Source organism: Acartia tonsa, chromosome 12, assembly GCF_053477335.1.
Source record: "Acartia tonsa isolate MP-2025a chromosome 12, ASM5347733v1, whole genome shotgun sequence".
Lineage (NCBI taxonomy): Eukaryota > Metazoa > Arthropoda > Copepoda > Calanoida > Acartiidae > Acartia > Acartia tonsa.
This window is the reverse complement of record NC_137271.1, coordinates 45,381,198-45,407,675: the sequence shown is the minus strand read 5'-3', so window position 1 is coordinate 45,407,675 and position 26,478 is coordinate 45,381,198. Positions and strand designations below refer to the sequence as shown.

General features: G+C 32.6%; 1 protein-coding gene across 6 annotated transcripts in view; it reads right to left on the bottom strand.

Moving 5' to 3' along the window:
- The window catches only part of LOC145334062 (uncharacterized), a 104,601-nt gene that overhangs the window by 40,406 nt on the left and 37,717 nt on the right, over positions 1 to 26,478 (bottom strand). For 2 of the 6 annotated variants that reach the window (XM_080179339.1, XM_080179340.1), the window contains exons 11-21: positions 24,830 to 24,877; positions 24,388 to 24,482; positions 23,408 to 23,516; positions 22,850 to 23,035; positions 21,727 to 21,857; positions 21,140 to 21,252; positions 20,548 to 20,605; positions 19,104 to 19,178; positions 14,627 to 14,686; positions 3,819 to 3,919; positions 1,216 to 1,264 (exon numbers count right to left, since the gene is read on the bottom strand). In XM_080179339.1, the coding sequence (XP_080035465.1) occupies positions 1,234 to 1,264; positions 3,819 to 3,919; positions 14,627 to 14,686; positions 19,104 to 19,178; positions 20,548 to 20,605; positions 21,140 to 21,252; positions 21,727 to 21,857; positions 22,850 to 23,035; positions 23,408 to 23,516; positions 24,388 to 24,482; positions 24,830 to 24,877 (1,007 nt within the window). In that variant the 3' untranslated portion in view covers positions 1,216 to 1,233. Of the gene's footprint in view, positions 1 to 1,215; positions 1,265 to 2,542; positions 3,530 to 3,818; positions 3,920 to 14,626; positions 14,687 to 19,103; positions 19,179 to 20,547; positions 20,606 to 21,139; positions 21,253 to 21,726; positions 21,858 to 22,849; positions 23,036 to 23,407; positions 23,517 to 24,387; positions 24,483 to 24,829; positions 24,878 to 26,478 lie in introns of those variants that run through there. The other 4 variants (XM_080179344.1, XM_080179345.1, XM_080179342.1 and 1 more) reach the window with 3 other exon arrangements.

Sequence of the window (26,478 nt, the reverse complement as noted above, 5' to 3'; positions counted from 1 at the left end):
CTTTCTCAGGCTAGGAACGAGATATTTTGAAACGGACAAAAGTTCCTAATTCTACTCCTCAATGTCTTTCCTGGGAGCCCAGTGAATAAATTTTGACTTTCATTTACAAATAGCTATACAATTGTATGTCTGGTCGTCAGCGGTTTTAAGCAAATTTTTAAATAATCCAGAGGTTTATTATACTCATAAAAATCATTTGCAGATCCCTGCTTTGGTCTCTAATAAAAATGTCCAAAATCGACCCACCCTAATAGAAATACATAATTCAGCCCAGCCATAATATGGATAATATAAATTGGCTTTAAAAATTATTATACTTTATTTTCCCTTGAAGTTTTGACAGTACATTGAGTGGAAACAAAGTACACCATGTTTGAAAATCCTATTAAATAAAGTAGTAAGCTTTTTTTGCCAACCGCGGAACTGATATGGTTTTCCTTTATATTGAAGCTTTTTATAGGTCCTGAGATGGTCTTAGGCTATTTTATTTTAATAAATGGTCTTGGTATGGTTTAGGCTGTTTTTTTTGCGTTTCCATATCTCTCCGAGGAGATCCCCTAGATGCTAGGTGCGCAGCTGCTAGTATCAATTATCTTAGTTTCAGTTAACATATGATGATTAGTTTTCATGATAACTTAAGCCTTTATCAAGATGGAAGAAAGATAATAGTTAAACTCAATTACCTTATTGTGATAGGAATCAGTAATCAAAAAATCAGATCAATCGGATGTTTTTATCACATAAAAAATTGTTACTAAAAAAGTTAAAAATCGACATGTTTAAACGAACGTACGGACATTCTGGCAACGATTATAGAGTTGCTACGCTTTCTAAATCGTACCTAACCACTATAGGAATCACCATACAAAGTTTGAAATCGATAGGGCAATTCTAACATGCGTAAAAAAAGAAAAAAGCTATCCGTTACGGACGTACGGACCCTAATTATAGTAAAGCTTCGCTTTCAAAAAGCACACATACTATTTCAATATACAGGACTTGTCTTACTACATGTACGTACGGACATTCTGGCAACGATTATAAAGTTGCTACGCTTTCTAAATCGTACCTAACTACTACCATGCAAAGTTTGAAATTGATAGGACAGATCTAACATGCCTTAATTAACGAATAAAAGCTAACTATCTCGGACGGACGGACGTACGGACCCTAATTATAGAAAACCTTCGCTTTAAAAAAAAAACAAATACATACCTTTACTACAGTTAAGATTTACTGTGGATTATCCATGGCCAAGGCTTCACTGAAAATATAAAATCAAAATACTACATATATTTGTTTATAAACTTAACATATGAAATCTAATATTTAAATTGATAAAAAAATTACAGAGATGTCTCAATATGTACCTTGATTGATAGAACTGAAAAGAGAATAGAAAGAATGCTTTGAATAGATTCTCATATCTTAGGGTTGGGATGTAATTCATTTAGTTAAAAGTTAAGTTGTCAAATTTTGGTCATATTGGTTTTTATAAGTGTTAGAATAGCATAAATGATTCTTAAAATGAAATGGTGTTTTCCATTATTAATATATTAAGATATCTAAAATACCTAACAATGTTTGGGTATAGTCCCTTTCGTGGCAAAGCCCTTTGTATTGTGAAAATTGGTTTTGATAGGTTATTTTAGGTTAGGTCAGGTTATATTGGGTTAGGTGAGTGTCCCGCAGGGTTAGGCAATTGGCCACGCAGGGTAAGAGCCCCCGCAGGGGGTAGAAAGGGGAAAAAAGCTGCTGTGAAAATACGAAGAAACGCCCCTTAAGGGGCGTTGCCACGAAAGGGAATACCCATGTTTGGGTATAGTATGGGCACATACTTGATCAAAAAATATACATACATAAATTATATCAAATAATTTCCTTTATATTTTTTATTATGCATGTTTGTGAGAGAAAGTTGACAATCTGATGATCCATATGATCTCACATTATATCCCTATGAATGTCACACACATTCATATTCAAATCCTTATGCCTCTGTCAGAGCATAATATTCTTGAAGAAAATAAATTGTGTTGTAACAATAGGCTGTGTCACACATCAGAGCCCTTCTCAGATATTTGTAACTTTGGAAATCAATTTTATGAATGGTTTACTTCATATTTCATGAACATCTTGGTAAAAGGTTCTAAACCAAACTTTGTTATTTTTATATATTTATGACTTAAATAGGTGTTTCTGCTAGTTTTTAAAATTCGTTGTAATATTTAATAAAATTGTATGTTGTAAATAATTTAAAACATTTCATTTACATATAGTTTTTAAAGACATTGTATATTTAATCAAATTGTATGTAGTAATTTAGTAAATAATTTTATAAGTTTTTTATACATACCTGCAAATAGCTTTACCTCATTTGTCCTTGTAATGGTTTTCTTCTTCAGTTACAGGTAAATTTATTTATTCTTGATATTCATCAGCCCTCATTTATTAAAGGAATAATTTTATTTCAAGTCATGTGTTCAAATATTCGACTTCAAATATTATTATTTTTTCTATAGAAAATTTGTTTTCATTGAGATTATATTTTTAAGATTTATTGAATAAAGTTTAAAACATGAAAATAAACAATGAATTAAGGAAAGCAGCCCACCTGAGAAACATAAAGATTATTATTTATTCCAAATTCATAATTTTTTTATTATTTATTATCTTCTTAATATATTTTTAGGAAATATTTCTTGATGCTACTTAGGGGTGCTGTGTTATAATTTATACAATTATAAAGGTTTTAAGTGAGTAAATTGTATGTAGCTCAATGAATAGTGATTTTATTATGTGTTTTTAATTAAACAAAGTGCAAAAAAATCAAAAAAGTAAAGTAAAAAACAAATTGAGAATTTTGCTTTTGGCCAAATATTTGTATAATGTTCTGGTCCATCTAAAGAAATGTTTCAAAGAGACATTTTATTACCAATAAAAATGAAATGAACCATAAACACTGCATCTAGAACATTTAGTATTCCAGTACAGTTTCTATATTTTATAATATGGTTCAAAAATAACAAGATGCAGAAAAATTAATTTATAATGTATTGAAGTAAAGTTTAGAATATGCCAAAAAAATAATTTGAGGTAAAAATATAATTAATTTAAAATAAATGATTAATTTATACAAATCAAAAAGCCCTAAACAAAAATTTAAAAATTATAGTAGTAGGTATTTTTTTATAATTTTCTTTTATTCTTAAGTTTTATTTTTTTAATAATATTTTGTATTGACAGTGTAATTTTCACTATTTTAATATTAGGTATGTAAAAAAAACTAAAATTTGTGTTTAATTTTAATCATGTGAATATATTTTAGTTTTGTGATGCCTATTTTTGTTAATAAACAAAACATAAGAAATCCAGCATTGAAATTGATGAAAAATTATCAGGGTAACAGTTGGTAATACTTATCATCATACAAATACAAAATAGAATTATTTTTTTTATTTTTTTGTGTTCATTTCTAGAAGCCAAATGTGCAAGAAACTTCTTCTATTATTACAGATTATCATCTCTCCTGGAAAAAAATAGTTAATATTTGTGTCATTAGTTCTTTAATGAATATTTTAATGTCAAGATTTATATTTATAGGGGAAGACTATACATTAAAAATTTTATCTTACTACCTTATAAATATCTTTATTTGGTTTTGTGACAATTTTAACTTATGTTATAATTTTAATTATTTAAAAATTTTTGTTATTTTCCTATGATTTCATAATTTACTAATTGTATGATTATCTTTTTACTTTTACAATGAAAATTAATTTAGAAGTCAAGAATAGAGTTATTTGTTTTTTAATTACCTCAGCTCTTTATGTCCATGTGCAAACATGCAGGTTTTTTCCCACTGACAGGATCCAGTGTCCTCCCAGGACTTGCAGATTGTCCGCTTGTAATTAGGAACCTAATAAAAATCATGAAATTGGAAATTTGATTGGTGTTTTGGACAACATTCTAGAGTTATCATTTATAGGTTTTCAAACATTAATTTAGATTGTATTTAATTTCTTTAACTGAGAATACTCTATTCAGTATTCATATTTAGCCTTTTCCTTGTAGACATACAGTAATACTCATATTATAAGTAAATGCATATTATATGTTCCTGGTGAAAATCTAATAAAAAAATGAGACTTTTGTAGTCAAGGTGAATAAAGTAAAAGTATACTTTGTATGTTTAATATACAGGATCTATAAAAAACACAAGTACATTTATGTGCAAAAGTAGCACAGCAAATCAAACTTACAAACAGGATGTTAGATCAGCTGTAAAATCTTTTGTTAATCAAAACTAAAAGATAAAAAAATCCTAATTAATCAAATTACTTCCTCATGTCTGACCTAAATATTTAATTCTTTAATTAGATGAAAGGGTAAACCTAACTCTCTTTCCTGTCTTTGATTTTCTTCCTGTTCTATTTAGATATATAATATGTAAAAGATTAGTTTAATCAATTATACACAAAGGATGACTCCCCTATATTGTCTGACTATGATCCCAGGAAGAAATGAATATGTTAATAAATGAATAAAAACAAAAACTGGAAAGACATAGGTATATCTATGCTAAATCCAGTAACTTAAGAAAACTTAAAACAAAATATATTTGAAGGTAATTTTAGTAGTTTATGTAGAAAATTTTTCCAATCTTACAAATATACCCTTTCATATTAACTTAAATTAGTAAACTTTTTACTTATCCGCTAATTTCTGATATCCATCCCAGACAATTTCATTTGTCTTGTGGGTAAGATCAAACATGAATGAAGCACTAATATCATATTTTATTACAAATACTCACCATCAGAATATTATCAAAAAAGTGTTCACAAGGAGAACAACAAAACATTATCTTATTAACAAAAAAAAATATTTTCTAAAAAAGTCCATAAAATGATTTTTAAACAGGAATCAGAATGTTTAGTTGTTTATTTTCTTTTTTATTGATTTAGTCACATGATTATCTATAATACAAAGTACTATGTCTGTCCGTCTGAAGCTTAAAATCTTGGTAGTAACCACTGAACTGATTGGATTCTACTCTTCAGGGTATTCCTGTGGTGGTTTTAAGCTATTTTCTTGGGGGGAAGGACACCCCCAACCTCCCCAAAAATGAATATTACCCCCCCCCCCCCAAAAAAAAAATAGTTTTTAGGCAGTTACTTCACATAAATTGGCAGCACACGAAAAATTTTGGCAAAGCCCCTAGAGGCTAGGGGCGAAGCCGCTAGTATAAAATAAAGAAGTAAGAAAGTCTACAATATCATGGCCAAAAAAAACCCATATATTTAGTGCTGCCTGGAGAAGGTGTATTGTGAACAAGTTTAATATTTTGATTTAATGCAATGCAGCAAACCAGAGTTATTTAAGTTTATTAAAAGATGCAGTTTCAGCTTGAATATACCTAAACATCCCATAAATTCAGGGTGTGGACAAAAGATCTAATAACAAACGTCATCCAATTGAACAAAAGTTTTTCTATAGCAGGCAGATCATAATGATACCTGAAAACTGTTAAAAAAACAGAAAATTACACCAAAAGCTTTGCTAATGTCAAGCTGACAAAACTTGATTTTTAACATGTAATACACTGGCGGCTTCCCCTATAGGTAATTTTAAAAAATTATGTCCGTGCCTATTGGGGGAATCATCACATCTTCTATTACCTACCCAGCTGAAAGAATTGCGAATGGGTCGCCAATTTCTGCGAATAAATGGCAAATTTACAAGAGATATGCAAAAAAAAATTCTAAAAAAGAAAAAAAATTGGGGGAGGATTTTTTGGTTTTTGGGGTGTTTGGGGTTTTTCCCACCCCCCAAGAAAATAGCCTAAAACCAACACAGGACTAGTTGGTATATTCCCTGAAGAGTAGAATCCAATCGGTTCAGTGGTTACTGAGATCTTTAGGGACAGACAGACGGATGGACAGACATCATTCTACTTTGTATTATAGATAGAATTACCATGGACAATCAAATAATGTTTTACAAAATTAATATCTTTAAATTGGCATTATTTGTAAATTTTGAAACTCCTTCCAATATTTTTTTTTATAATTGTTAATTTTGTTGTTATTGTCAGTTTGACATTAGGAAGCATTTAATGAATTTTTCGTTTCTTTTTACCTAAATTTTTTTTTGTCTTTAGTTCTTTTCAATAAGGAATACACATATCCTGTTTTTAGGCCTTAAAACAACTTTACGGAATTTTAGCACAACCTATCTCTCCCTTTTTTTATATTTTATTTAATTATGATTACAGCAAAGAAACCACTTAAAGCACATCGTACATGAATATTAATATTTTATTTAAAAGTTTATTTTGAAACTATCTAACATTCTAAGTTTTTGTGAAAATAGGGCTTATGTCACCAAATCCCATAAATTGTATCTGCATACAGCCATGCTCTAAAACTTCTTTCAACAAAACATTAATTTGGTTTTCAATACACTTTTAGTACTTTCTCTCTATTTTTAATAGTCAATTCTCAGCATAAAATGTTATAAAAATTTAATAAGATATTTATTTCTGCCAAAATAGTTAAAAAGGGTTTGTAGACTCTAATTCTTATTGTGGAAGTCATTAAGTTTAGAACTTTAACAAACATCTTTATGTTATGCTTATCTCATATATTTCATAATACCCCATATTTGGAGAAAAGTAACATAACTATGGTTAAATGCAAAAAAGAAATTGAAAACTGAGCTAAGATGGAGAAGGAAGACAGAAAGATTACTTGGGTAGAACACATTAAGATTGTAGAAGCTAGAGATCTAGAGATGTCATTTGAGTGTCTCAGATTTCGTACACACTAAAAAAATCCATCTTTTTTGGTCTTTTCTTACAAGTCCTTTAGGTTTACTTCTTTCAGAAGACTGAATGTCAAAAGAAAAGTTGAAGATGAATATCAACAACAAAAGTTACATGTAACAAAAATCTGTATTCCAAAGTTTAAAGCTTTTAGTAGTCAATTTGCCAAGTGTGCAAAATTTGAGTACAACCATGACACTGTGTTGAAACTTGGATAATCCTCTCTGCAAGGACTTACTCACATGCCTATCCAAAGCCTGTAGATTTTATGTATAGAGTAGCTACTCTTTAAACTACTTATGACAAGAAAATAGTTTTTAATTTAATTTTTTTATATTTGATGCTCTTGTTATTTATTTCAAGAAAACACACAATTTATCAAACAATTTGAGGTTAATGAAAATATTACATATTTTTTACTGTCATCATATGATCATTTGCCATTTTTCATTAATGTTAATTATTATAAATAGCAACTGTGACATTTTGATTATTATTATCCTTGTTTATTTGTTTAACATTAGTGTGGAAGAAAAGAAACTTAGTTTATATTTTATTTATTTCCAGTTGTATCTACTTATTTACTTTTTTTCTAAGAATAAATGTGTTATTAGTAGCGAAGCTACTCTATAATTCACTTTGTCCGTCAGTCAGTCAGTCAGTCAGTCCGTAACGCTATGGGGGAAATAGGATTTACTCAGCTCCTATAAAAGATAGAATGCTGAAATTTTTTGACAACATTCCCATTATTAAGGAGCACAATTGACTATAAAACATCATTTGCGGTCGGACCGATTTTTAGCAGGTTTTAGGCTATTTTTATATTTTTCACATTTTTCTCTATATCTTCAGTGTTTATGGTCCGATTTTCAAAATTTTTTCAGTTACAGATATCAAAATTAAATTTCCTGTCGTTTAAAGAAACAATCATGAAGACCAGACTGCCTTTTTAGCAGGTTTTAGGCTATTTTTATATTTTTCACATTTTTTTCCATATCTTCAGTGTATGGTCCAATTTTCAAAATTTTTTCAGTTATAGATATCAAAATTAAATTTCCCGTCTTTTAAAGAAGACAACAATGACGGCCAGACTGCCTTTTCAGCAGGTTTTAGGCTGTTTTTTTTTATATTTTTAACATTTTTCTCCATATAGGTTTTTGGCTATTTTCATATGTTTTACATATTTCCCAAGATCTTTGTTTATTTTAATCCAATTTTCAAACTTTTATGGGATATCAGTATCAAAATAATTTTTCCCATTGTTATGAGCATCTTTAATATAATTTACTTTGACCATCGTCATCATACAAAATAAAACAAGGTTTCATATTTATTTTATCCAATAAATCTATTCTTGATTTTAGTAAAAACCTTTTAAATCTACCTGTAAGTATTCCCATCTACGATTTTTTGTGCTTCGCTACTTATGGATGTTGTCATCCTTGTTTTATAATAAATTGGTTCAAGAAGGAAAATAGTATAAGGTAGTAAATGCTGAACAAATTTCAAAAACAAGAATGAGAACATTAAAAGACAGACTAATAAACAAGGCTGATAAAAATCAAAGATTTTCTATTCTGGAAAATCTTTATAAGGGGGGGGAGGGGGAGTTAATGCAACCATCTTGTAATCAGTGAAATTTAAATTTGTAAATATTTGCAAAAAATGTCCGTAAGCAGCGCAGTAATAATAAATAATATTTCAATTCAAAAAACTTTTATCATTTTAAAGGCAGCTAAGAAGATAGATAAAAGTGTTGGACCATAATCAATTTAATTTATTTAACCAATATTTAGTTAATGCCGTACTTACAGACGTTTGGATCTTTGGGCACATTCAAATTATTTAGAAGCTTTGCTACTATAGATGGCAAAGGGGGGGGGGGGGTAATGCAACCATCTTGTAATCAATGTATAAATGGCACTTAGAATTCGAATTTCGATCTGAAATTTTGCATAAGTAATCCTTGATATGTCTTTTTTCCCTAAATAAACAAAAAGTTGAAAAAGTAACGGCTAACAGCTCAGCCGTTTGCCGTTTTTTGGGCTATTTTTAGGGCAAATCTGCCATAACTTATGTAAGAATCAACCTTTTGAAACATATTTTTACTTTTTTTTTGTTCAATTAAGGGAAAATAGACCTACCAAGGATTTCTCATGCAAAATTTCAGATCAAAATTCGAATTCTAAGTGCCATTTGCTCACTGATTACGAGATGGTTGCATTAACCCCCCCCCCCCTTATGAAGAGCCAATTTTAAAAGGCAGTCAGGTAACTCACATTTCTTACAGAGCTTTATTACTTATAGAGTAAATGTTGATTGACTCCAATTAAACCATGGATTATATTGAAAGCTCATTGGTAAATATCCCTTACATTTAAGTATCTTATTTACTACAAGCGGCTTCGCCCCTAGCCTCTAGGGGCTTTGCCCCAAGACGTTTGATAAAACCAATTTTTCGTATTTTAGATTTAAAAGAAAAATTTTAAAAAAATATTTTTTTGGGATAGGTAATTTTCATTTTTTCGGGGGGTTGGGGGTGTCCCACCCCCCAGGAAAATAGTTATAAACCTTTCTGGGACCTACAAGAAGCTAACCTGTAAAGGAGAACCCGATCGGTTCAGCAGTTAGGTTTCAACTGTTTAACTGGTATTACAGGGTATGATGTAGAACCAGTGCTTCTAGTAAACAATTAGGTTGAGAAATAAACCATTCAGGAAATATAAAGCAAAAATCCTAAAACTCCAAAACAGACATAGAACAAGAAAAAGAGTGAGGCAGACTGGATTGATGCATGGGACAGGAAACTAATATCTACACAAACTACCAAAGTTTTACCCATTCTCAGGAAACTATGTTCTTGGCCCAGGTAATAGATTAATAACTGATAACATAAAGGTAGTGAACTTTAATGTCCTAATTGCTCTAATTTAGTGGTGAAGGATAAAGGGTTGTTGAAAAAACTGACTTAAACCATGTCCTTATTCTCTTGTAATTTGATAACATGTTTGAAAATCCATTTAAAATTAGTATTAAAGAAAATTAAATACTTTGATACTTAATTAAATGTTGAATTCTCTTAGAAAATTGGCAGTTAATAATTATCATACTCAGAAGTTTTCTATTCTAAAACTCTATAGGTATATTTAAAAGTTGTTGTAAAGGCAGATCTAAAGAAGAAATATAACAATGTCTGTTCTAGTTTTAAACAAAGATTTCCGGAACTCATTTTCTCAAAATACTTTCAACAGAAATTTCTAACATTGTTGAGACATTTCAGCTGGCTTTGAAATGCTTCTGTACCCCTTTTAAAATTGAACAACAATTTTGCATCCAATTTTCCATGTTTTTACATAGGTAGTTCTTTTAATTTGTGTATTTTTCTTTATTCATAGCAAGTAAAGAATGCAACAGTACAAAAGGATATTACTTAATAAAAAAATGTTTATAAAAATGGTTTATATTGACCACAGTTTAAAGCAAAAAAGTTTTATTTAGCAAGATAAAAAAAATGAGATAAGATAAAAAAGGGGTTCAAAGTTATGTTAAGGAAATAATGAAATTTCTTTTGTAAGAAGCACAAAACATTTGTGAAATCATTAAGGCAACTGGAAAATCTTTAATGAGGAACAATGCAAAGAGAAACACAACATTCAAACCCAGCTTTAATTTTTAGTAGCAAAATTAGATTAAAACACTAGAGGGAGAAAGGGTTAAATAACTGTATCTCCCCATCTCAATCACCTTGTGCAACCTTTCTATTGGGTCATTGAAAATCAACCAATTGTGTCGCTTATATTAACACAGCAAAGTAGCAGAAAATAATTTAGAAGCAGACAAAAGAGGTTTTTGAAAAAGAAAGGGAGGTAGTTGTCTGTATTTACATCTATACTATACATCTGTTGTAGCTAAGATACTCGACTGTCATTATTTAATATTCTATTTTTGTTATTTTTAACAAGAGGATAACATTGTCAGTTTAAACCTTATTGTGGAGGTTATAGTTAAAAACCTAAAATCTTTTTCATAAAGAGCTTTGCTGCTATTTGTCTTATCATGCGTTATGATATATTTAGTTATATGATAGGTATATTACTTTGACTTTAATTCATATGTATCATAATTGCTGGATGAAAATTCAAGTGTGTATTTAATTTTTTTTACTAGCTGCTTTTCCCCTTTCAGTATTAACTTTAATTTGATTTGTTTTAATTACAAGAAAACTATTACAGTCATATATTTAAAGGCTGATCTTTTATTACAAACATAAAATTAATGAATAAATCGAAGAAAATCTTGCCACATTCTCGCTCAGAGAAAAATTAATCATTCTTAGAGAAAGATTCAGACAGGTTTTTATTTCTAACATCATTAATACTGTGGTTAATTACCTAACAGGGGGAGAAAGTAAATAATTCAAAATGAAATTGCAGAATATATGAAAAAGAAACTAGTTGGTCATAAAAGAGTTTTTTTAACTAGGGGGGAAATTTACAGTTCTATTTATCTTCAATGATTTCTCCTCCAAAGAAATTTACGAGCTACAAAAGGCTGAATTTGCTAGTTAACTTAATAAAATATAAAAGCAGATTTTACAAGGTTATTTTTAAAAAATTAACAAAAAAAAGATTTCTCAAATTTTACTATAATTTTATGCGCCTTTTCTCGTTTCTTAATCAAGCACATGTATTAAGTCAAACTGACTACAAATAAATATTCTGTTTCTCCATGATTTAATATTGTGATTTTATTTCCTACTTGCATTTGTGCCTACATCACAAATGCAATTTGTTCCTGTATACAAAGTAAAATACAGGGTACAAACATATTTTATAAAAAGTATCAGAGTTTCTTGTATGAAGCTTAAGATTTCAATAACTACTGAACATAGTTGATATCATAAATGTAAACTAAAAGAAAAGTAAATCAATGATTCTAGAGCTAGGAATTATTTTTAAGTAAGAACTTGTATACCTAATGCATTTAAATATCCACCAATATCCTATATGTAATATGAACTTAAGAAGTAAGTTTTTTTTATCTGAAACTTAAGATGCTATTCCGAATTGTTTGTACTTTTATAAGAAGCAACAATTATCCTAAGGTAGTTGCAGGCTATTTTCCTGACCTCCCCCGCCTCCCCCTTGGGGCTAGGGGCAGAGCAAAGCTCAATACCTATCAATTGTGCTATTATTGAGAGGCCCTGATATCCTATCATATATAGTAGTACTGTACTTTGTCTGTAGCTTAAGATCTCACTTACAACTGAACCGTTTGGTTGCTCCATTTTGGAGAACCTTTACATAGAGCTTTAGGCTATTTTTCTGCACTTTTCTATATTTCATATAAAGAGCCTCTAGAGAATAGGGGCGCATCCGCTAGTAGAAAATAAAGGAGAACGTAGAGAAATAGCTTCCTATCATCCAAAATATTTTAGTCAAGATGTAAATTTCTGTAAAAATAAATTGATAGACCCAGTAAATGTAAAATATTTTGTAACATAAAGGAAGAGTAAAATGGTATAAATTCTCAACATTCCTCTAAACTAGGTTGGGTCGGATATCCGGCCATATTCAATATCCGTCAGGATATCGGATAGTGCAACTATCCAAATACCGAATATCCGGCTAATTTCAAATGCCGGATATCCAGTAATTTGTCGGATATCCGGCAATGACCATACATTTGCCCGGATAACGGATATCCGGCTTTAGAAATCAGCCGGATATAGGGTATCCGGACAAAAAAGTATCCGGCCCAACCATACTCGTACAACATTTTGAGGCCATAAATTTTGGTTAATGTTGAAAATAGATGATATTTGAACAAAGTAATGGCAACAAGGAAAATTGTATCCATAAGTAGCGCAGCTACACAAAACTTTTACAATTTAAGATTTATGCCACAGTATCTTAATGTAGGATTGTATGCAAGTGTTCAATAAAATCTCGGTAACAGGTAGTTTAAATGGTCTGCCGTTGTTTAGGAATTTTATTTAGTTTACATATTGTCCGTCTGAAGCTTAAGATCTCATAAAAATGGAAAAAATGAAAGCACACAGTAGTTACGCTACTAAAAAGTTGTATATCAAGTGGAGATAAGTAATGCTTTTCTAAAATGTAATAAATTTGATGTATGGTTAAATGTAAGAGCTATTTTACTTTTAGTAGATTTCTTTAAATACTACCAAAATTTATTTCTTAAATTAGCTACCTAGACTTTGAAATTTTTAAATAGTAAAGCTTCTAGCTTTGACTTTAGACTAATGAATATGGTATAACCAACAAGCGAGATATACCTTAAATAATATGTAAGGGGGGGGGGGGGGGGGATAAAAAAGGACGTCTTTACTACGAAGCAGTTCCACCCATGAAATTTAAAAATATTTTTTCGAATTAACCCAGCTGGAAAGTTGCATCATTAACCCTTAACAGTCGGGCCCCTTGTCGCACCTTGATCGGTCGGGGGGGAAGGGGGGGGGGGCGTTGAACGCCCCTCCCCCTATTATCTCGGTTCCTATTAGAGCTAGAGGGCTTAACTTTTTTGTGCAAGTCCCCTGATTGAAAATGAATTTCCGACCTTAAGTAAGTCAAAGTCAATTTTCGCTTCCGTCACCCTTTTATTTAACAACCTTTGTTTTTAGGTCCTTTTTTACTTAAAATTTTCAAACGGCTGTAATTTTCTTATTTTTGAAGCTAGAAGAAATTTTTTTTGCAGAAAATGTTTATCTTTATGTAAATTTTATATTAGAAATATCAAAAAATAAATTTCAGTCGCCGCAGCTGTACTTGGCAGCTGCTAGCTGCCGCAGTCGGCGGTCGGCGGGAAAACGGCAGCGGATCTTTATGAAAGATATGTAAGAAAAGCTTGAGTTTAAAATTTGAAGTCTCTAAGTCAAAAATTGCAGCCACAGGAGCCTTTTAAAGATTTCTGGAGACCTGGAGGATCAGGACCTGCAGGATCATACCTGGAACCTGAAATTGACTTGAACACCTGTATTTAATATTAGGAGGTACTACTAGAGAATATTTTGGTAAGATAAAATGATTTGTTTAAGTCAAAAAAAATATTTTTGCTCTTTACCTGGATGATCCTACCAGGTTTGCTGGCATCCTGTGCCCATCAGGATGAAGATATTCAAAAAATTTTAACTCTCAGTTATGTGTCATACCCATACTAAAAATGTCACGCAGTTTGGGCTCTTCGTCTTTCACACACAGAAAATGAGATAGAAAAAACCGGAGGGGGGGGGGGGGGGCGTTCAACGCCCCCCCCCAAACATTGCGAATTCCTATCTGAAGTATGGAAATTTTGTCTGTTTTGCAGAATATAATTTTGGTAAGACTATTAGGATGTAGAAAAGTAATCTATAGGGAGATATAAAATAGCTTCTAAGCGTACAACATAATACTTAAATTTTATAACAGATTTATTTGGATACTAGCAAAAGGATCTCGTAAACCACAGAACCGATATAGTTCTCTATTACAATGTAACTTTTCATAGGTAAAGTGAAGGTTTATAAATATTTAGATTGAGGGACTACCACCAAAAGAGTAATCACCCGTAGAAAAAAATTACCTCCACAAAGGGGGAGGTAGGTTGTGCTAAAATTCCGTAAATGTGTGAGTTTTAAGCATTTAAAATAGAAGTAGAACTCTAAAATTTGGCATGGCAGTTACTTTAATGGGGTTTAACGTGGATTGGATATGTACTATATTAGAGCAACTGCCATACAAAGTTTTATAGCTATACCTATCTTTCACCTATAGATACCTATAGATATTATATTTTTTTTACCTGTTTTAAACGGAAATAGTAAAGTTCATCATAGGAGTGGGCAAAGTTACATCTTGATCCCTGAAATTTAATATTTAGTTATCAACTCGATTCACATTAATTTGACGGTTGCCAGTTATTCTGCAGCTGTCGAAAAAAAAAATATTGGGGGGTTTTCCTTTAATTAAGTGTCAAGTTAAGCAAAGTAACCCCCTTTAATTTGAAATTAATCAAAATTGGTTATCCGTTTGCTTGTTTATTGTTTTGTTTGTGTAGCCATTGTTTCTTAGTCTTTGGACCTGAGTAGTCATAGAGAAGGACGAGACACTTTTATATAGCCACTACACTATGTGCCCAGAATTCCAATATAAAACAAAAACTTATAATTCTGTTAATTTTGCTTCAAATTGGGTAAAATCTTTTGGGTTGGGTCACTAATTACCCCAAGTTTTGAATTCTTCAAAAAAAACGGCGGCGGGATCGCCACTCCCGCCGTTAACCGCCATTTTCCGCCGCCAAAAAAACAACATTATCTCAAATGATTCAAAATTGCCTAATTCGGCGAGAAATGCAAAAAAATTATTTTGGCGGCGGCGGCTGAAAACGGCGGGAGCTTCGGACCCGCCGCCGTTTTTTTTTCAAAGATACAAAAAATTGGGGTGATTAGTGACACCCTAAAACGAATTGGGTCCAATATCTTAAAAGAACAGGAGAAGCACTGAATTTAAGATATACCTTGATAAATGATAATTTGAAATGAGAAATGAAGTCGCCAAAAAAATAACATGGTCTCAAATGATTCCAAATTGCCTAATTCAGCGAGAAATGCAATAAAAAAATGTTGGTGGTGGCAGAAAACGGCCGTGCACGGCGGTTCCGCCGCAGCTTTTTTTAAAGATACCAAAACTTGGGGTGACTGGTGACACAACCTTAAAGATTTTACCCAATTATCTCTAAAACTAAGGGAGTTGCGCCCAAAATAAAATTGCTAGTATGTTGTGTTTCAAGTCACCACATTTTACCCCCCCCCCCCCCTTAATAAATTATCAATGAAATACTTATATATCAATTGATCAATTGATTTGCTTAAGGGAGGGAGGGGACATTGGGCTGTTTATTACACTAGTCCTCAAAGCTTTATAATAACTTTTTATTATTCATTGGTTAAGGTTTAGCAACTTTAGGGGCTTTTACTAAATTTTAATTACTTTTTCAAATGTTGAGTGTCCAAATGTTTAAACCACTAGTTGTAATCTACAGAAGGGGTAATTTTGTGTATTATCGTTGGATAAGTTCATCAATTTATCGGCCATTAACTTATCCCATTAGATCCCTGGATTTGTTGACTTTTATAACTATAAACAAGAAAAAATGTTAATAACATTTTGTAAAATAATTTTCTATTTTCCTATAACCCATTTTACTGTACTTTTTCATTAAAAAATTGACCTGTTATTGCTGCGCTACTTATAGACAAAACAATCCTTGTTTTAAAAATAAAAGCAAATGTATCACAAATCACCCCAAAAAGCACTAAAAACTTTAATCCAAAAGCCTTGAAATCAAAGGATTGGTTGTCTGCAATAGGGCCTTTATCAGGAAGGAAGGGGACATTGGGCTGTTTATCACTCTAGTCCCCAAAGTTTTATAATAATATTTCTCGTATTCATTTGAATCCGGTGGATAGGAACCGGTTCTCATGAATACGAAAAAACTATGTCTAGCATCGTATTATATCCAGTTTTCTACGAATATTATATAATTGTACATTCTATATCCGCGGAAAGCCATTTTTAATACGATACGAGAAATAACTATTTCTTGTTTGTTTATTAAATTGAGTGTCATAACTTTTCAACCAATAATTGTAATTTACAGAAGGGTAAGTTTGTGTATCATTAATGTACATCAATTTATCTGCCATGCTCTTATCCTTTTAGATCCCTGGCCTTCATACATTTATTAACAAATTTGCTTAAATCTTTTATTTTCCTTACAAGTTTGCTTAACTCTTAATTCTTTAGGGCGTGCATATGGGGTGGAATATGTTTTATTTTTATTAAATTGAAACATTTAAGATATTATTCATTTGATTTAAAAAGAATGGTAATTGATTAGAAGCAACAGGTTCGATTACATAGCTTAAATAGCTTTAATAAATATAAAAATAATATAAGCATAAGGGGCCTCCCCCCACACTCCGGGGGTGGGTGGGGGGGGGGGGGGGGGCGAGGATATCCTTTAAAGACTTTAAGCAATAAGAATAAGAGATTGTATCAAAAAATTGCATCGAGAACTATAAATATCACGATAAAATGATTTGTAAAACAAGTTATTTTAATTTGTCTTTTTTTGTGTTAAAATTGCTACAAAATGGGTCCGACCGCTCCTACAAAAATGCGAAAAAAAAATTTCAGCTAACGATGCCGCCATTGAAACCAACGGGATTCATTCACTGAGAGCCTTGGTTAAACATATGTAAAGGTCTGATATGCGGCATCGTTAGCTGAAAAAAGATCAAACTATTTGAAGTTGAGAGTATCATTACAAAATATTATAATTCCTGATTCTTTAAGGGGGAATGCTTTGACATAAAATTTTTCATAAGTTTTATAAGTAAACGTATAAAAAATAATTTAAAATCGTATTGTATATTCAATAAGCTTTCAAAAAAGGTATAACATATTACTGTAGCTTAATTTTTGGTAGTTTGACGATAATCTAAAGTTTGCATATAAAATGTAATTTCAATAGTCAGGCTATTATTAAAAATCCTAAATATCAAGGTAGGCTACTTCTCGAAGCTGTAAAATTTTAAGTAATTGATATTTTCACCTCTAGCTTTGGGAATCCTTCTCAAATATGACAAAGATTAACCTAAAACTTTAAAAATGGTCAATATTCAAAAATGCATTTTTTGGAATCTTGGAGTTTTTGCATTGGCTGGGCACATAGTGCACTAGGGCTATCAAGCTCCACGCTCAAGCACATTATGACTTGACCCGCTATCTCATGAGAGCTACTCCTTATTACCTCACCCTCGCCGAGTATGGCAGGTGTCCCAAATTAAGTCATCTTGATGAATGACGCTCTCCGCAGAGGAGCTTGGGATAAGGGTTGTACAGATATTATGTACGTGACTATTATTACCCAATAATCTCCCTTCTTACACAACCAGGGAAAGTTGTATTGAACTGAGAAATTCGAGTTGCCACATGGGGACTAGAACTCGAACTCTGATCACCGTAACTCAGTGCGTTACCACTGAGCTACGACGCCCCTTTTTTTGCTTGTTTATGAGGTTGATTAGGTTATATAGGGTGGTACTGACTGGATAGCCCGGAAGAGTTTAGATCACTGCAGGTTAAGATATATAAGTTGGAAAGAATTTTAATGTTAGAGGTTATTTGAAATCTGCATTAAATTTTAATGATTTTTTTTATAAAATTCGTTTTTTGTATAATTCTTTATCTAAAAGCGGAAATACAATTTAGGTTAATTAATTTTGACATCTGTGATTGGTGGATTGAAAATTATCTGCGCTCTGATTGGAGAAGCTTAAGTGTCGCAATCATTCAACCAATTAGAGCGCAGGTAGTTTCCAATCCACCTATCCTATTGGTCAAAATTTATAAACTTAAATTGTATTTCCGCTTTTAGATAAAGAATTATACAAAAAAACGAATCTTATAAAAAAAAATCCTTGAAATTTCATGCAGATTTCAAATCTCCCTCTAACATTCCCAACTTATATATCCTAATGCAGGTATAGAGGGAATTTCATGGCTCGATAGGCACTTTGAGGGAAACCAGCTAAGAAATTAAACATATAGTGATGTAAAATGGGATAAAAACAAAAGAACAGAACAAATAAATAAATGAGAATATGACGATAATATTTTTTCGCTAGTTTTTTTTAAAGATTTTTTTAGACTGTTAATTTTCTACCTATGATATAACAGTATAATATTTAAGTATTCTTTAACACATAAAGATAAAAACTTTTCTCAATTATTGCTAGTAAGATTTGAATTGGTTGGAGAATTAAAAATACACCTAGATAATTTGAAAAGGGTATATAAAAATAATAATTTCCTTAAAATTAAAAAAAAGTACACATACCGTAGGACAATTATCAGCCCTGAATTCACACATGACAACCTTATACTTTCCAATCAATTAATCTTGGTGAAAATATGTAGAAAGTAAAATTAGTTAATCCCTGAAAATTTCAGCCCTCTATCTTGAAAAGGAGTCGAGAAAATCACAAAAACGCAAAAATCTAAGAATCGATCTAGCACCCCAAATAATAGACAGATGGATAAAACAATGTATAGATTAGATGGGCTTATGTCATAAGAATTTTCACTAAAAATTTCAGCTGTCTATCTTGAATAGGAGCCGAGAAAATCACGTTTCACCCATAGCGTTACGGACTGACTGACGGACAGACAAAGTTAATTATAGAGTAGCTTCGCTACTAAAAAAGTACACATACCGTAGGACAATTATCAGCCCTGAATTCACACATGACAACCTTATACTTTCCATCCATCAGCGGGGTAGACAAATCCTAAGAATATAAAGATTAGTTTTTAAGGCAGCTTGGCAGCCCAGGGATCTAAAGGGATAAGAAAATGACAGATAAATATATGTACATCCCCCAATGATCATACACAAATTATCCATTTTAAGATTTAAATTAGTGGTTGAAACGTTTAGACATATAACTTAAATTACCAACCAATCAAAACAGGTAGTTGCACGAGATGCATTTGAACTTGAATTTAGTGAACCGCATATTTTTTCCTGGTCAATGGTTACATCTAAAGGGCATATATTTGAAAGAATTTAAATTTTCTACCACGTAATTTTAAAATTATCAAGTCTTGAAAATCGTATTCTTGTGATATATCCAATTGATATAGCTATTAAGATATATAAGTTGGAAAGAATTTTAATGTTAGAGGGAGATTTGAAATCTGCATCAAATAAGGATTTTTTTTATAAAATTCGTTTTTGTATAATTCTTTATCTAAAAGCGGAAATACAATTTAAGTTCATAAATTTTGACTAATAGGATAGGTGGATTGGAAACTACCTGCGCTCTAATTGGTTGAATGATGTGCGACACTTAAGCTTCTCCAATCAGAGCGCAGATAATTTTCAATCCACCAATCACAGATGTCAAAATAAAGAATTATACAAAAAACGAATTTTATACAAAAAATCCTTAAAAGGGGGGGGGGGGGGCGAAAGTGACACTTTTTGAAACCAAAACTAAAAGTCAACAAAGGAACTCAACTAAAAAAAGAGTTACAGGTCTGAGATTTTGCATGGCAGTTGCTTTATAGGGGTACAATATGGAACTGTGAAGAAACGGCGGCGCAACCGCCGAAAACCGCCGTTTCCCGCCGAAATTTTTGTTGCCTTTTCTCGGCGGTTTTCGGCGGTTGCGCCGCCGTTTCTTCACAGTTCCATATTGTACCCCTATAAAGCAACTGCCATGCAAAATCTCAGACCTGTAACTCTTTTTTTAGTTGAGTTCCTTTGACTTTTAGTTTTGGTTTCAAAAAGTGTCACTTTCGCCCCCCCCCCCCCCTTTGATGCAGATTTCAAATCTCCCTCTAACATTAAAATTCTTTCCAACTTATATATCTTAATAGCTAGCTTATTTACACAAAAACAACACTAATTTAGTTATGTCTTGTTGTTTGTTATTTGTAGTAATCCGCAAAGTTGGTAAGCCAACGAATAATATCTGAAATCGGCACAAATTATCACACCAAAGCAAAGAGTTCCTAACTACGCATTATAAACCAAGTATCTGCTGCACAAACGTCCCAAACCAACACAGACTAACTAATTGTGTTATAGAGTAGCTACGCTGATAGATTAATAAGTGGAGAGAGGGGAGGGGGGGTTAAGTAAATAAAACTTACATTAAGGTTTATGCTTGAGGGCATCGGGTGTTCTGGTTTCATACTAACTTGGTTAGCCCTTAAAAGTAAAATAATGAAAAGCAGGAATTATATGAACAATTCAATTTATTAATCTATCATCAACCTTTCTACAATTAACTAATCCTACTAAATGAAGGTTTTTTTTGGTGTCCAGTCCATTAAGCTCACTTAACACCGATTGACTTCTCCTAGAAAATCTTCACACAGATACCGGGTTGGTTTTAGGCTATTGTTTTCCTACATCCTTCTTCTTTCTATACAGAGGTATGCTAGTGGTGCAGCCTAGCAGCAAGTAGTATCCTTATGTTTAAGTAATAGGATGTCTGTCTGCTTGTACAAAAATGATGGTTTTCATGGGTCCAGGGAAGGTTTATAAATATTTTAGTGGAGATTACGGTAATCTGATTTCCAGGATAAATCGCCCCAAGAAAAAAGGCTCTCTATCTGCTCTCTATCTTTTTTAAATTTATTTTTCTTTTAATACTACAATTGAAAGAGGATGGTCGACCTCCCCCTTCAACCCCCCCCCCTTCACTCAAGTGCCTCTTAATCAATCAATGAATTGAAGTACCTGGCCAGCTGTTCCTTGATCTTAAGAAGTTCTCTCTGTCCATGAGCGTAGAGGCAGGTACTGTTGGCGGCCAGGCAGTTGCCATCGTCCAGCCATAATGGACATAACTCAGCCTTCAGATTACAAATATTTAGATTTAATTTCTGTTTATAGAACTAAAGAAGAATAAACAGATCTATAGTATAGATGTATAAACAGACAACTACCTCCCTTTCTTTTCAAAGACCCCTTTCGTTCTGCTTCTAAATTATTTTCTGCTACTTGGCGTTGTTAATAAAAGCGACATCATTAGTTGATTTTCAATGACCCAATAGGAAGGTTGCACAAGACGGTTGCGTTGGGGAGATACAAATATTTGACCCTTTCTCCCTCTAGTGTTTTACTCAAATGAAGAATATTTACATGATAATCCCCCAAACTGGAAAACTGGACTAATAACATTTTAATCGCCGGTTTCCCTCAGAGTCCCATAAAAACCAGACCCCCCCCCCCTCCCCTTTTTTATTTTCAAAACTTAGAGGTTCTATGCTCGCTAGGCACTTTAAGGAAAATCACCATCTTAGTATCTTAAAATATCTATATCCTGCCTTCTTAGGAAGATTGGCTAAAGTATCTGGGAGCAAAACTGGCCGCTTTGTAGCTGCCATGTGGCCGCTGCTAGTTCCCATTCCACCATCTTCAAAGCCGTCAAACATTGATAGGCCGCCTCGTCTCATTCCTATGGTAGAAAAATAGTAAATATTTCTAAAACTATTAAGAGACATAAGTTTTAGTTGTTTAAACAATAAAATAATCCTATTATAATCAGTGCAGTAGTAGGTTTTTTTTTTGTCTGAAGCTGAAGATTTCAATAACTACAGAACCATAGACGTCCAAGGGGGGAGGTAATGGGGTGATAAACCCCCCCCCCAAACGAATAAAAATTTTTTCATTTCACCCCCCCCCCCCATTTAGAATTTACCCCTTCCCTGGGGGTGCCGTAGGCACCCCCAAACATTTAGGAGGGGGTATTTACTCCCCCTAAAGAATTTTGGGGGGGTAAATACCCCCCCCCCCCAAAATAAATAATGGGGTGATTACCCCCCCCCCCCAAAACGAATTTAAGTAGGCACCCCAAAAAATTTTTTCATTCATTTCACCCCCCCTCCCATTTAAAATTTACCCCTTCCTTGGGGGTGCCGTAGGCACCCCCCCCCAAACATTTAGAAGGGGGTATTTACCCCCCCTAAACAATTTTGGGGGTTTAAATACCCCCCCCCCCCCAAAATAAAAAATCTCTAACAAAAAAAAATTTTTAATAGGTACTAAATATTTTATAAAATTTAAATTACCCCCCCCCAAACAAATTTTACCCCCGGGGTAAAATTTTTTTTTTTGGGGGGGGGGGTAAAAAAAATTTGCGGCGCGCCATTTTACCCCTCCAAAAACCAATTACCCTCCCCTTCAAAAATTTTTACCCCCCCTAAATAAAAAGCTTGGACGCCCCTGTAAAGTTCTCAATTTCAAGTAGGCTGCACACAGGTCCCAGGATAGTTTTAGGCTATTATGAATACTTAGGTCCAAACACGAAGAAACAATGGCCACACACACGCAAACACAATACAGAGTCGCTAGATGCTAGAGGCGCAATTGCTAGTATAATAAAAAGGTTTAATTTATGTGGACAAAAAACCCTCTACCAATTATACTGTAGATAAAAAGATAAATTACCAATCATCATTCTTTCTTGGCTACTCATCATCCGTTCTTGGCTGCCGCGCATCATTTGAGGATCGTCGCCCATCATTTGAGGCTCACCGCGCATCATTAAACCGCCAACGCCACCACTCATTTGCGCCATTGTTCGTTGGAACATTTCAGGCACAAACAAGCCCATTTGCTTCCATTCTTGCACAACTGAAAAGAATATTTTTTATATCCTCATAATAAAGTAACTGGATCTCTGTCTGTTTGTCTGTCTGTGTACTGAAGGATTTAGCCAAACGCTGAACCGATATGGTTCTCCTTCACAGTGTAGCTTCTCATAGGCCCTAGGAAGGTTTATAGCTACTTTGGAGGATGATACCACCATTTTTCTATGAGAAATCGCCAATCCAAACAACTAATAAAATATAACTTCTAGCGCCGCCTAACGGATTTTGGAGATTTTTTGGTAAACAGCTAATCTTAATATAGATTGAAAAGAAGATTTAAGTGCCCTTAGAGGCCTCTAGGGGCGTAGCCACTAGTTATAGAGAAAGCGTTTAATTACCTACAAAATATACATACCATTAATATTTTTTCTGAGTTCAATAAGTTCCGCGTTCTCTTCTGTTGTTCTTCTATCCTTGTCAGTGTGAGAGAAAGAACAGTTGGCCCCAAACTTACACTCTCCTTCCTGATCAGGCAAAATTTTGTTTATTGTCATTGGAGATGTACAACATTATCTTATCCAGGGAAAAGGGAATGTTATTCTGACAAACAATTATAAAGGAAAATTTCCCCTACAACCCCATTCTCTTTTATCTCCCCCCCTTCTAACCCACTCCCCTTCAGTTACGTAAAAACAAATCTTAATCCAACAAAACATTAAATTTTGCGGCATTTACAATTGGAATTAAGGGGGGGGGGGAGTTTTGACACATTTGCGTAAACAGTGAGTATAGGCTTTATCTTTGGACTGAGAGGATAGGTTATTAGGGATAAAATCATTCTTATATGATGGATTTTCCCAAGTTTAAAGATTTTTTGGATAGGCCTCCAAGTTCAGGAGCTGCAGGCCTCCAGGTCCTCTGTGTACAGGTAAAAATTTAAAAAAAAGAGTTAGAAGTCAACTTATGAAACAAAATATGCATTTTTTCTTCAAATATGTGAATAACATTAAAAAATATGCATATTTTGTTTCATAGGTTGACTTCAAATGTGTCAAAACTTCTCCCCCCCCCCCCCCCCATTGGCTGAATAGCAGCCCCTGTTCCTGATAATAAAGTAGATAAATCAAGGGCTGAGCAAATTAATTTCATTTAAAATTGCTAAAAATTTGGATATTTTAATCGCATAAAACTTGGATTGTGCTGTAACTAAAAGGAAGTAAAAAGGGCCGGGGGAAAATAAGGAAATGGGTTGTGTGGAAATTTTCACGTAGAATTGTCAGAATCCTGGTTCTTTGTCCCTGCGATAAATGTTTTGTATTGTTCAAATTTTAAAAATTGTAAAAGAAACCTAAGAGGAAAATACCAAAAGCTTAGACGATTTTGTACTAAACTAACCTCTAGGTTGCGGCATTTGCTGGCCTTCCATCCGTAATTGTCGTTAGGTACAGAGTGGGTGTATGAACAGTTTATACCATATATACAGGTTCCTTGGAGAATATTATATTATATATACACTAGCCTCTATGCCCCTACAGGTCTCTAGGGGCAAAAGGGTGAAAGGTAGGGGAAAGAAGTCGACCTTCCAATTATAATTTTCATTTTGAAAAGAGTTTTTGGGGAGGAGGAAAATTTTTTCTATAAAAGATTTCTCTTGGGAGGGTAAAGGAAACCCTCCCCTAAAATAGTTTTGCCTAAAAAACTTTAGTGAATCTTAAATTTTTCTTTCAAACCAAAATTGTAAGTAGAGGGTCAACTTTCATCCCCCTCAATCATATTTGCATATAGAGGCCTCTAGTGGCGTTGCCGCTAGTAGCGTATAATATAATGCTCTTTCCTTCTATAAACTGTTTGCAGTTGGCAGGATACATTCCAGGTTTCTGGATATCTAAAAATACAAATACCAATTAATAATTAACAAGGATAAGTTTTGCCGCTTTCGCGTAACCCGTGATTATTAGGCTAGGTATTGATGTTAGACTATAGGTCATTTAGGATAAAGTTTACTTTTGGGTAGTACTTCAAGTATATTTTTAAAAATATTTTGATATTTTAATGTCATATTTTTTATGACTTTAGGGTATTATCCTCTTAGAACTTTTTTTTTCAATATTGAAAATTTGAGTACTCTGGCCGCAGCGCTCAGCTCCCTAGCCTAAAACCTAACCTAACCTAAAATAGTTGTTCGTCGGTAGTCGGGGGGAGGGGGGGGGGGCGGAGTACAAAATTGAAAAAAATTGAAGAAAAAAAAATTCTAAGAGGGTAACGCCGACTTCAGTTAAAAACATATCTGCAAGTAAGAACTATTATAAATATTCAAGCTATAAAGTAATCTTCTATTAATATTGCACCGCCCCTAGCCTCTGAAAGCTGTACAAATTGATGGGGGGAAATAGTTCTGCTATTTCAATTTTTCTTTGATACTAAACATACATTGCAATTAAGTATTTTCTAAAGCATCATTTTAAATAAGAAAATCATTTCAAAAGTATGAAACGAAATCAATTCCCAAAAGTAATAAATGTTTTTAGTAGAGTAAATTTGTAACAATTAAATGATGAACAATAACAATTATAACCATAATTAGCAAGGAATAACAAATTAAAAATATAAACATAAATGCAGAGATGTGTACAGGATTTCGCCTTCAACACGCTTTACATGAATTGGAGATAGGGAGACATTTTTTTTAATCAACTGAGAATGATTATAAAAAATAGTCTTAATAGTTTTATATTTATCTCTTTTAAGTGTAATATGTATTACTATCAGCTACGCCCCTAGGAGCACGTAAAATATCGCTTCTCAAATTACTTTTTAAAAAGTAATTACAGAGTAGCGGCGTTAGTGCCATGAAATTTAACTAAAATTATCTAAGAAATAATTAAAACTAGAGGTATTTTAAATCTTTTATAACCATTTAATTTATTTATACCTACAATTAGATATTGACATTTGACTCAGGGTTGCCAAATTACATGTAAATAATTTCAAATTACCCTATTTTATAAAGTACAACCTTTGTATGTACATAAAAAGAATGGTACTTTTCCTCAAATAACCTGTCAAGCAATGAAACTCCCCTCTTATTTTTGAAAAAAATTTAAACTTTGAAGGAAGAGGTCCTTCCTATGCCTAAACCCTTCGGAGGCACTGGGGTGCCCTAACTCTGTGGGGGTACATAGAACCAAATATAACCTACCCTAAATCAATAAACAAACAAGCGAAACACTACCCTTTTTACAATTATTCATATTGTAGGTGTGGATTTTCTGTGTTCGACTACGCCCTTTGAGAGAAAAAAACTGATTTTTTAAATAAATAAATAGATGCTCAAAACAAAAAAGTTTTCATAAAAACATATAACTTCAAAACAAAAAAGTTAGGTACAGTCTTTTCAAATAACGACCGTAAAAAAATTTTCTTAAAGCAATGTTTGTCTCTAAATACTTCACCTTTCTATTTCAATCAATAATTAAAAGTAATGAA